At 48.4% G+C, this 11,785-nt stretch overlaps 2 protein-coding genes, 2 non-coding genes and 1 pseudogene across 7 annotated transcripts in view; 4 read left to right on the forward strand and 1 right to left on the reverse strand.

The window, feature by feature from the left end:
• Positions 1-1,753: 1,753 nt before the first annotated feature.
• LOC101660026 lies at positions 1,754-3,672 on the reverse strand (annotated as a pseudogene).
• On the forward strand, positions 3,640-9,082 carry ATP5F1B (ATP synthase F1 subunit beta). Its single transcript, XM_004700546.3, has 10 exons — positions 3,640-3,797; positions 4,237-4,419; positions 4,656-4,830; positions 5,308-5,429; positions 5,691-5,875; positions 6,350-6,508; positions 6,596-6,718; positions 7,286-7,498; positions 7,983-8,184; positions 8,835-9,082. The coding sequence occupies exons 1-10, from the start codon at positions 3,671-3,673 to the stop codon at positions 8,930-8,932; spliced, it is 1,587 nt and encodes a 528-aa protein (XP_004700603.1). The 5' UTR covers positions 3,640-3,670; the 3' UTR covers positions 8,933-9,082.
• LOC115870711 lies at positions 4,489-4,562 on the forward strand. The gene has a single exon (XR_004046856.1). It is a non-coding gene; the product is annotated as a small nucleolar RNA SNORD59 (small nucleolar RNA).
• On the forward strand, positions 5,509-5,579 carry LOC115870709. The gene has a single exon (XR_004046855.1). It is a non-coding gene; the product is annotated as a small nucleolar RNA SNORD59 (small nucleolar RNA).
• Positions 9,083-10,590: 1,508 nt separating the features above from the next.
• BAZ2A (bromodomain adjacent to zinc finger domain 2A) overlaps positions 10,591-11,785 on the forward strand; it is a 34,713-nt gene continuing 33,518 nt past the window's right edge. For 2 of the 4 annotated variants that reach the window (XM_045292583.1, XM_045292578.1), the window contains exon 1: positions 10,592-10,746. Coding sequence is in view for 2 of the 4 variants with exons in the window: in XM_045292578.1 (XP_045148513.1) it covers positions 10,743-10,746 (4 nt within the window). In the remaining 2 variants the exon portion in view is untranslated. Of the gene's footprint in view, positions 10,747-11,338; positions 11,656-11,785 lie in introns of those variants that run through there. The other 2 variants (XM_045292581.1, XM_045292603.1) reach the window with 2 other exon arrangements.

Genomic DNA, 11,785 nt, shown 5'->3' on the forward strand with positions numbered 1-11,785 from the left:
AAGTCCAACATTAACCCATTAACCCATTTGTCCAACACCAATCCAGAAATTCCCTCTCCATCTCACAAAACACACACTATGATGCCGACTGCAGGAGGAAAGCCGAGTCAGTGAGTGTATAAGCATCGCAGTGCTGGCAGGAATCTCCACAAGGCTGCTCCAGCACCCAGGGCTGCATCGGGGTAGGTGTGGCTTCTTCTTGGGGATGTCTTGCAGGAAGTCAGCTTTGCAGGTTGAAGCTGGGAACTGCTAAGGCAGCTACACCCTGCTGCGACTATCAGAAAGCAAGAGACCAGAGAACTAAAAAGGCGAGGCTCACCAAGCCATTTATCCCTCTGCCTTTCAATGAGTCCCACAAGTGTTTATTGGCCAGGTTGGCACAATAAACTCAGGTATGTTCATGTAGATATTCTCTAGCTAGAAATTAGCAAAATTCCACATTCTAGAAGGAAAGCAAATGCTTGTCAAAAATCACAGCGTATGGCCAATTGTCCACAGTGCAGGTTTCACACCGAATTTCCCATTACCAGCTCACAAGTCTTCCTAAAGATAGCTAGCATCTTCCAACCCTTAATGCCTCTTTGCATATTACCCCCAAATAACTTTTTTTTAGGTTAAATAAATTTGTCTAGTCATTTTATTGGGGGACCAAAATAACTTTTGACATTTTACTCCTGTTTAATTCTACAAACAATTAATGAGAATCAAATATGATTCATTTGCTGTTAAAACCTGAATTATGATGAAATATTTCTGAAAAGCAACCTGTTCTGATTTATCTAACACAAGAAAATAGCACAGAGAAAGATGCCAAGTTGATTTTGCTTCTCCACACATGTATGGAAGTATGGAACACCTATATTCCTAAGTGGAAGTGTACTCTGCCCAGCCCCTGCTCCCACATAAGGTTCTCTGAGATCTGGTTCCTGCTTATTTTACTCTGATTTCTTTATTGTCCTCTCTTTCCCTACCTCACCTCCAAGCACCCCGCCATTCCACAAAAAATAAACGTGCTTGGAATGAACGCTCCCTTTTGCTACTTTCCCCTATGCGTTGCTATTCACTTTTCATAGTGGACCTGGGGCCACAGTGGATATGCATTGGGCTGTTAACCACAAGGTCAGCCATTGGAAACCAGTAGCTGCTCTGTGGGGAAACGGGAGGCTTTCTGCTTTGGAAACCCACCGGGCAGTTCTGCTGTCTTAAAGGGTCGCTGTGAGCAGGAATCAACTAGATGCAGTACGTTTGAGCTTAGATTAGCCTCCTCCATGTTGCTTCCATTCCTCTGAATCTCAAAAATCAAACCAGACTCACTGCCAGCCCACTGATTTGGACTCCTATCGACCCTAAAGGGCCGGGAAGAAGTGCCTGCCAGGGTTTCTGAGACTATCATTCTTATTGTTTACCATAAAGTCTAATTTTATTTTTAACTTGATTTTACAAGTCTGTCAGTTTACCTCAAACTTAACATGATTTTACAAGTCTGTCAGTTTACCATATTAAATTAACCATATCGTCCATCAGATGGATTATGGCTTCAATCCCTCAGAAGAATGTCAGTAAAAATATCAGTCTTTTCCACAAATACGCACCCACTGTAGCAGTTTAATTCTGAAGTTTCCTCTCTATAAATACTTTCATATAGTTGCTGGCTGTGCAGCTGCATGGGGCTCTAATTTTATAAACTTGCTTTACTGTTGCTCACTGCTGGTTCTGCTCCAAGGTCCAAATCGTGTAAACTGGGAAGCAAAGGCTAATGGGGCTGCCAGAAAAGCCCACTGAACACATCCTGTAGTGCCAGGTGACAAGCCAGAGAAGTGTAGCCTCCAGCAAGGTCCTGCGGAGAGGCAGCTCAGGGATGGTTTCCATACGCAAATCTTCCTAATGTCTCAAGCTCAGGAACTTGTGCTCCACAGGACTCTGTGCAGTGGCTGGCATTCATACAGAGCTTTTTCAAGGTTTTGAATCGGGGCTAGTGAAGTCTGTCAGTGATGCCTGTGGAAAAGTCAGACTTTTATAGGTTTAGGTTTCTTAAACTGCATTTCCAATCGGGTAGATCAATCCATCTTTATGCTGAACCAACCCAAAGCAGAGCAACCGGGAGATCCGAACTCTCCAGTTCATCTAAAAACGCCTGCTTTGTCTTCCTTTTGCGCATCTGCAGCAATTGTTCTTTTTGTACAAACAGGCGTCTTTGTCCATTTTCCTGTCGTTCTGCTTCTAAAGCTTCTTTAAAATTCTTCCTGTTCCCCAGTCAGCTGTAGCCTATTTTTCGGAATCACATCCTTGTTCTGTTGGTCTATCTTCATTTCCTTTTTGGTGTTGTCCAAATTCACATTGTTGGTCAAGTTGAAAACAATTCCTTCTACTTCTTCCAGGAAGTCATTATATTCGCTTAGACTACAAGTCTTCTCTTTTATTGTGTATCTTTAGCACTTCCTCCCCACTAATCTCAACCTCTTTGTTTTCAAACAGTTGTACCCTGAATTTTCTCCTTCTAAGTGCAGTACTACAGTTAGGACAATTTCCAGCTCTTTTCATAAACAATAAATCCACACAACTTTCACTTCTTTCCCAAAGGGCCCTGTCTGGCTGCCTACCTCTTCCCCCAGCTGACTCCGGACCCCCGCCCCCCGCCCACCTCTTTCCTTGGCAGGGGGTGGGGGACACCTCACTCCTTACCCTCCTCCTCCCCACTCCCTCCCCAAGTTTTGGCAATTCCTTTTTTTTTTAAATCATCTTATTGGGAGCTCGTACAGATCTTATCACAATCCACACAAACATCCATTGCGTCAAGCACATATGTACATATATAAACATTTTCTTTCTACTTTAGCCCTTGGTATCAGCTGAGACTTTAATTCTCTATGGGAGTTTAAACTGCCTTTCTCCCGCGGAGCAGATGGTGGTTTTGACAGAACGGTAAATTACCCCTCTGCGTACCCCAATACTACCTTAATTAGGGCCCATCACAATTTTACTGCATTCTTTGTTCACCTCTCTGTGAAAGGTCTTGAGACCTTTTGTCTCCTCAGTGCCTAGCACACATCTGTGAAATGGCTGGTTATGTTAGTTCTCTTCATTACATAGGTTGAAGTAATAAAAACCCTGTCGGAGTCTAGAAATTGCTAAACTGCCGGGAAGTGTCCAACCCTAGTACTGTACTCTGAAAGGAAAACCGTTGTTTGACGGACGGACAAGAGGCGCTGGATTAGGCAAGGTCACCCTCAGGGCTGCCTCCTGGCGCTCCCCGCGCCGCCCTCCCCGCCCCAGGAACCGATAACCCAGCTCAAGGTCCTAGGCGCCCGGGAAAGCCCAAGGACAGGCAAAGGCACCACGTGCTCCCAGCAGGAACTCGGCCCCTTTACCACACGTAGTTCCGCCACGGACTCGCTCCAACGGACGTCCCCACGGTCCAATGACGCTTCGAGGCTCCAGGGGTTGGGCCCAACGCGACAGGATCCAATGAAAACAAAGAATTTCAGATTGGCATTAGTTCTAGCCAACGGACGAGAAGAGGGCGATTCCTCAACCTATAACAGCAGCGCTGAGCGTGATGAGCAGCAAGCTCCGCCAATGGGGAAGCCTGCAGCCGCGCAGGCCTCGCCCGGCTGCAGAGGAGTTGGCGGCGGCGGGAGCTGCGGCGCTCAGTCTCCACCCGGACTCCGCCATGTTGGGGCTTGCGGGTCGTGTGGCCGCTGCCTCGGCCTCCGGGGCCTTGCGGGGACTCAGCCCTTCAGCGTCGCTGCCCCAAGCCCAGTTTTTGCTGCGGGCCGCCCCGGCGGCGCTCCAGCCCGGTAAGTGCCTCCTTCGAGAAGCCAGGTTCATTTCACGCTATGACCTTGAGCCGGAGGCCTAAGGAGTCCACGGTGCTAGCTGGACGCCCGGGGCAGCACCCTGCCCTTTAATGGCGGGAGAACAAAAGCAAGACGCCCTGGAGAGTTTTTTGCGATCCAGTTCCGCCCCATGTTAACGAAGGGGGCCGCCGTGTGACCGAATAGTGTAGGCAGGTGTATTGATTGACCTTCCCCCGACATGGTCCCCGAGCTCTCGAATTACGGGATTCTGTGCACTCGAATTGGAAGGCTGTGCACGCGCTTTCCGGGTTCCTGCGTGGCTCCCCCTTGGGCACGCCTTCCGTCTAGGCCGAAGCCACCTCTTGGTCACAAGTCAGGGCTTGTGATGACCTTTAATTGCCCTGACCCCCAACGCCTTCCCATGTCTTCTGTTCATTAGGCAGAGACTATGCGGCGCAAACTTCACCTTCACCAAAGGCAGGCACCGCCACCGGGCGCATCGTGGCGGTCATCGGTGCCGTGGTGGATGTCCAGTTTGATGAGGGCCTACCCCCCATCCTAAACGCCCTGGAAGTGCAAGGCCGAGACACCAGGCTGGTTTTGGAGGTGGCCCAGCATTTGGGTAAGTAGAATTTGTTGAGATTTGTAAAGAGCTTGTGGAGCCCAATTATCCTAAGAACCAGGCTGCCTGCCTTCTGTGATGATTTTATCAAAGTGACTTTCGTTCTTCTGAATTTGCTGAAGCCACATTAGGTTCTGAGAAGGGGTCTTGGTTGCTTTTTCATGCCAATTAACACTAACTTAAATGTACTGCAACCAGCTTGTCGTCGTGTGTAACATCAGTACCTTCACTAACAGGTGAGAGCACAGTAAGGACCATTGCTATGGATGGTACTGAAGGCCTGGTCAGAGGCCAGAAAGTTCTGGACTCTGGGGCACCCATCAAAATTCCTGTTGGTCCAGAGACCTTAGGCAGAATCATGAATGTCATTGGAGAACCTATTGATGAGAGAGGACCCATCAAAACCAAACAGTGAGTATCCCACTTCTGGATCTCTGCATAAAGAGATTGCTTTTATCGTACAGTTTTATGCATTTGGGTACATTATACATCATGGTTCAGCACAATTTCCCTGCAGAGACTACCAACATTGCTGGGATACTCATTTATTATAAGTCCCACTGTACTGAACTTAGGATGCTGGAAGTTCTGGTTTGATGGTTTTAGTGCCAATGGCATAGGTTATGTGTGTGGGTGGGGGGTGTCTCTGGAACTGACAAATCTTTCATGGAAGTTGCCAGGGAGTGGAAGTACTGCTGAGAATGAGGTGTGCTTGGTTGCAGAAGGTCAGGTTAGATACCAATGACAACTTGTCTAGCATGTTGGAAGTGGAGGGGGCATGTGAAAGTGAGCAAAGGGATGGACTTCAGGAACCTTTGTGACTAGTCAGCAGTCAACTTAGCACAAACAAAGCAAATGAGACTGATCTGATCCACTTCCACTTTACAGATTTGCTCCTATTCATGCCGAGGCACCTGAGTTCATGGAGATGAGTGTTGAGCAGGAAATTCTGGTTACTGGTATCAAGGTTGTGGATCTGCTGGCTCCCTATGCCAAGGGTGGCAAAATCGGTATGTTATCGATGGGGACATTTTTCCATATCCATGGTGAGAGGGTACCATTTTCCTGTGGGTGGGTATTAAGATCTGCCCTCATTGATGAGTAGCTTCTGACTTTCGTTCTTCTGAGTTTGCTGAAGCCAGATGCCATTTCTGAGAAGGGAAAAAGGTGGGGAAAATCATGTGGGTTTTTTTTTTTTTTTTTTGTCTGTTTGGAATTTGCTTATGTGGGAATGCAGATCTCTTACATACATGTTTTTCACTTTCTCTCAGGGCTTTTTGGTGGTGCTGGAGTTGGCAAGACGGTGCTGATCATGGAATTAATCAACAATGTCGCCAAAGCCCATGGCGGTTACTCAGTGTTTGCCGGTGTTGGTGAAAGGACCCGGGAGGGCAATGACTTGTACCATGAAATGATTGAGTCTGGTGTGATCAACTTGAAGGATACTACCTCTAAGGTGAACACAGCCGGTGTACACATAGTTGTGTCAAGAGACCTGTGCAGTTCACTGTGTGCCAGCTGGAGCCATGTTTTATGTCCCAGGCCTGTAAAGGAAATGCTAGTGCCCTTCTTCATGAATGCTCATAGAGGTTTTTGACAGTAGATTACATTTCCAGACTCCCTTTTTGGTAGACAGCCAATTCATTTGCAAGTTAATTTGGGGCCACATTTAGGTTCTGAGGTTGGGATGGGGTTTTGTCTTCGATAACCCTGTTTTGAGCTTTTCATTTAATGTACATATTGTCTAAAGAATTTTCCCTCACTAATGTAGAAGACATTGCTTTTGTGTTTTGAATCACCTAATAGGGAAAAGATACTGAGGCAAAAAAGTGCCACACTTTAGAAGGACCTTCCTGGTGCTGGTTCTTCTCTTGGGGACCTTGGGCATCTGGCTGCCATGCTGCCCTATCATGGTTTTTGACTCCCACAGGTCGCGCTGGTGTACGGGCAAATGAATGAACCACCTGGTGCTAGGGCCCGCGTGGCTTTGACTGGACTGACTGTGGCGGAATACTTCAGAGACCAAGAAGGTCAAGATGTACTGCTGTTTATTGATAACATCTTTCGCTTCACCCAGGCTGGCTCAGAGGTACGATGGAAGGCTTGAGTGTACCTGGCTCCTTTGATCAATGAAATAGTGCAGGTGATGATAAAGGTTTCTTCATCTTTTCCTAAGGTGTCTGCCTTATTGGGCAGAATCCCTTCTGCTGTGGGTTACCAGCCTACCCTGGCTACTGATATGGGTACCATGCAGGAAAGAATCACCACCACCCAGAAGGGATCGATCACCTCTGTGCAGGTAAAAGCTAGTAAATAGATGAAGGTCTAAGGTATAAAAATGTTTAGGGATGGAGCAAACAAACCTGGTTGTTTACATCTCAATGGGGCCTTAACGAGGGGGTTCATGAACTCTCCAAAATACTCTATATGGGTAGGTCAAAGACGCTATAAGGTTAAGAAATACTCATGAAGTAGTTGAAGGCATGGGTATAAATATAGACTGCAAAACTTTTTTCCAGCCTACACACTTTGGAGCTGCATAGAAACAGCTATCTTAATGCACTACACATTTTCAAAGGTGTAGGCAGTTATAAAAATGTTGCTTAAACGAGGCTAATTTAGAGTGACTATCCATGATTCATTTTCATAGTGAATTAAGGTTTCTTTTCCTTTAAAATTTTTTTTAGTTCTAAAAGTGGGTACCATTACAGGAGAGCTAAAATGTAGGGCGAAGAAAAGGAATGGCAAGGAGAATTTGTCCATCAGAGCCTGGAGAGGGGCCAGGTAGATGGGTGGAGGTGATGAGCATTAGAAAATGGAGTGGGGTGGCTTAAGTGGAATGACTTTGCTTCTTGCTGCTCATCAGGCTATCTACGTGCCTGCTGATGACTTGACTGACCCGGCTCCTGCCACTACCTTTGCCCATTTGGATGCTACCACTGTGCTATCTCGTGCTATCGCCGAGCTGGGCATCTATCCAGCTGTGGATCCTCTTGATTCCACCTCTCGAATCATGGATCCCAACATTGTTGGCAGTGAACATTATGATGTTGCCCGTGGGGTGCAGAAGATCCTGCAGGTGAGCATTGCTTTGTGAGATTAGTCATCACGCTAAGGGAATTTGGAGGGCTGTGGTAGTACTTGGAGAAGGACGACGGCTTTCTACTTCTGTAGAGTTCCAGTCTGGGTTGCTCAGGGGGCCAGTTCCACCCTGTGTGATTGGTTCAGTGTGTCAGCATCAACACACTGGCAATGAGTGTTTCAGTCATACTCGGTGTTTCCCAGTGACATCTCTGATTTGCTTAGGGAATGGTAAAGTGCTTAGTCTTTGGAATCCAGTTTCCCCAACAGTGCTAGGCTAAAGGTCCTCTGGCTCTTGAGATTGTCATTTCCCCCCTCTTGAATTGAGGTAAAGTGCTAAAAAAAAAAGGGGGGTCTTTGCTATAAAACTTTGTGGGACTGTACAGTGGTGTATGAACCCATAAGGTTGTATATGTGTGTGTGTGTCCCCAAATTGAAGGACTGAATGAATACTCAGGCCTTTTCCTTTTTTTCCCTCATAGGACTACAAATCCCTCCAGGACATCATTGCTATCCTGGGTATGGATGAACTTTCTGAGGAAGACAAGTTGACTGTGTCCCGGGCACGGAAAATCCAGCGTTTCTTGTCTCAGCCATTCCAAGTTGCTGAGGTCTTCACTGGCCATATGGGGAAGCTGGTGCCGCTGAAGGAGACCATCAAAGGGTTCCAGCAGATTTTAGCCGGTGAGATTTTGAGCTCAAAGCAGAACCATAAATGGCAGAGAAGTTGAAACAAATCTCTTGTGAATTTTTTCTCTGTTCTCATTCCAATAACCATTAGGAAATATATGAGGGGGCCATCCTCAGAAAGTTCCTTGGATAAGTGGGATTAAAAGAGGATGTGGTTTTCCAGGAATTTTTAAAATCCACCCCCCCTTTTAAAAGAAACATGTTTACTATTAGTTTTAACAGTTTTATTGGTATGTAATTCACATTGATTTAATATTTCAACATTTGAAGAAGTTATATATTCATCAGTTTTCAAACATTTTCTTTATTCTTGTACTATTATCAGCTCTCCATTTCCCCGAACTTCCCCTCCCATGCCCCTGCGAAGGAACCATGAATTCCCCTTTTAATTCCATTTTTCCATGAACTTTTGGAAGCCCCTACATGATAAAAACCTTCCCATCAATTTTATTTGAAAACACATTCACTTCTGAAAGTGTTAAATTCCTTAGCTCCTTGTGGATTTGATTTGTGGGGCGAATTCATTCAGGGTTTTGATGATGTGTGACGTCCTCTCCTGACTATTAGCTTCAACTGATGAGGCATATGCAGGATGGACATCCTTTCGCTTCTAACTGTGTATGTCATGTTTTGTTTCCATCTAGGTGAATATGACCATCTCCCCGAGCAGGCCTTCTATATGGTGGGACCTATTGAGGAGGCTGTGGCAAAAGCTGACAAACTGGCTGAAGAGCATTCTTAAAGGGCTCCTTTGAGCCAACGGACCCCTGTGCACTCTCATCCCCCCCCAAGCCAAAATCTTGTTTTCTGTACAGGCCACACAAGAGCCTTATTTGAAGATGTGTTCTGTCTAAAAAATATTTAAGGTTTCCAATAAAATGTACTTCCCTCATCTGCCTGCTTTTCTGGGGGGAGAACACTAGATGTTGAAGGCATTTCCTTTTAAAAGCAAATTGATTTTCTTGTCAGATAATCCTGCTTCCTAGTTAATATGCAGTTGGGAAGAAATGGGGGGGATTTAGGGCTTTTATTTTTAAGGAAGGTGACCGAGATCAATAATTATGTAAGACTTGAGTGAAAAGCACCTCCCATATGAGCATGTATTTTAGTGAGACATTAATTTCTCCAGAAAGTGCTTCCACTTAGATTTTGGGCAAGTCTAGACTTCTTGAGTAGATGCTTATGAGTCCCCCACCCCTGTTTATGTCATGCTATGCCCTAACCTGAACTCCACTGATGTTCCCACATCAAAGTTAAGGAAGGCTACGTGGGCATTAAGTTTCAGGTGAGCTGGGTTTGGGCTAAGTGAATGGAAATAAAGCCCCCTGAAAGGTGCACAGAGACCCCCAAATCAGTTTTTTAAAACAAGGTTGCAGTAAGTGCCACCAGGGTTCAGGAGCCTTGGTACTGTGGGTTAACCTCTTAACCCAAAAGTCGTGGCTTCAGCTGCCAGTGGCTCTGAGAGGAAGCACCATCCTGCTGCTTAAAAGATTGATCACCTTGGAAACCCCATGGGGCCGTTGTATTCTGACCTAGAGGGTCCTGAAGTAGACGTGGGTTCTTCGGAGCTCAGGCTCATTTTACTGCCCTCTGGAGGGAGGACTAGAGGCAGTTGCCAGAGCTCTGATCTCACCATTTTGAAATCCATGAAGGCCATTTGCTGGGAAGTGGTTCTCGGCTAATGACTGTTTACAAATCAACCAGGGCTTTTGTCCGAAGGAGGGGTTTGCAACTGGAAGCTCCACCTTGCGAGGCATTCCTGTTTCAGTTGGGTAGCAGTAGGGCGGGGACATGCAGAACTCCCAATTCACAGTCCCCTGGGGCCTGGATGTTGGGGAGGGGCCTTGGGAGCGGCGCCAGGGGTGGAGTAGGGGCCTCAGCTTCCTCCTGTCTGCATATGACGTCCTTGGCTTCAGCCTCCGGTGTCAGGATCTGGACGGAAGGTGGAGCCCCTGAGTTGTCTGTGCTAGGTATTTTGCGCCCAGAAAATAATGGATTTGGGGAAGTGCTGAGTTACCGGGGTGGGGTCACCTCCTGACCTCCGTCGGTGAGAAAGCCCTAGAGTGTGGATCAGCATTTTGCGTTCCTCTGTCATCCAGACGCAGACCTGGAAACCGTCCTAAAGGTTGTTTGCATCCTTCCGCCGCCTCCCTCCTCCCCTCCCCCTTTCCTTAAGTCCTTACGGAGAACCTTCACCCTCTCACCAGCTGCAACCATTTATTTCCTCCTCCCTTGCCACTGGAGTGTCAACACAGATGTAACCTTCCTCCATATTTCTCCTGGTGTGCCCTGTCCTCGCCACCGCCTCCTCCCTCTCTCCAACCCAGAGAAAGCCCCGCCCTCCCTCCTCCCCCCTCCCTAGTCTGTCACACGGGGACATCACCCAACAGCAGTTCAGGCTGTGGTTCGCAGGAAGCACACATTGGCTTTTTGATTCTTGCTAGTTCCCAGCTCACAATTTGGGAGGATCTAACGCCAGCGTTCACGTGAAGGGGGACACAAGGACAGCGAGAAGCTGAGTGGTCCCAATATTGGAGTCCAGCCAGCCTGACATGGGTGAGTATTGGGACCAGCCCCCGGAAAGGTCTAGGATGCCTCGCTCCCTCCCGGGCTGACTCAGCAGGGGTGTGGCCTAACCTTTGCTCTTGGGGGCAGTGAAGGAGGGGAAGCGGGGCCGTGCGGGGCACAATGTTTAGCCAGATTCCAGGTGCTGACCCTGGGATCTGGAGTCCTGGCCGGCTTGAGGACTTAGATCCTGAGACTGCGTTTTAGCTCGGCACTTCCCCACCCCCGAGGAATATTGTCTCTGGATCTTCCCTTTCTCAGCTTGCAAAGTAATATTCAGTCGTCCTCAGTCCCAGCTGACCCCCCTCCCCCGCCCCAGTGGAGCTCACTTTTGGTGTTTCAGGGTGCTTCCTCTCCCCCAGTTTTCTCTCTGGGCCTAAGTGCCCGTCTTTTCTCCTCCCCCACCCGACCCGTCACCAGGTGGGGGCTGCACTGAGCAGCTGCTTCCTGTTGCCCCAGAGGTTGCAGCAACCAAGGGAGGTGGTGGTTGGGGGAAAACTGAACTAGAATAACGCCGATTCTCACGGTTCCCCATCACCCTCGCTCACTAGGGCTGCTATTGGCGGCCCCCCGCACGCCAGTCTCTGAGGTCACGGAGAGGCGGGATCGCGGTTGAGAAGACTAGGGAGGTCCTTGCCCTCATGGCTTCCTGATTCCAGAGGCTTTTAAACTTGGGCAGCGTTGCGGGAAGAAGGTTGTGCCGTTCCCCGGCGGTGAGGGATGAGGCCCGGAGCTGAAACACGAGGAACCTGTTCACCGAGTCGGACGCCGTGTGCGTGACCCCAAGCCGGCTTGGGTTTGCCTTCTTCCTCGGGCACCTCCGTGCGCCCTTGCGGCTCTCGCCGACTTCCTTTGTGAAGGGTGTCCTGGGAGCGCAGGCCGTGCTCTCCCGTGACCTCGGTAGGACCCCGCTAGCGCTCCCAGCCCCCACCCCACTCCGCGGCAGAAGTTTCTGGGGTCAGTTCTCCGCCTCCATCTGGGAGCCTTCCTGGCTCTGGCCCCTAGGAGACGCCACCCGCCTTCCCCTCCC

Source organism: Echinops telfairi, unplaced genomic scaffold (assembly GCF_000313985.2).
Source record: "Echinops telfairi isolate 266 unplaced genomic scaffold, ASM31398v2 ScPeMD7_2;HRSCAF=8, whole genome shotgun sequence".
Lineage (NCBI taxonomy): Eukaryota > Metazoa > Chordata > Mammalia > Afrosoricida > Tenrecidae > Echinops > Echinops telfairi.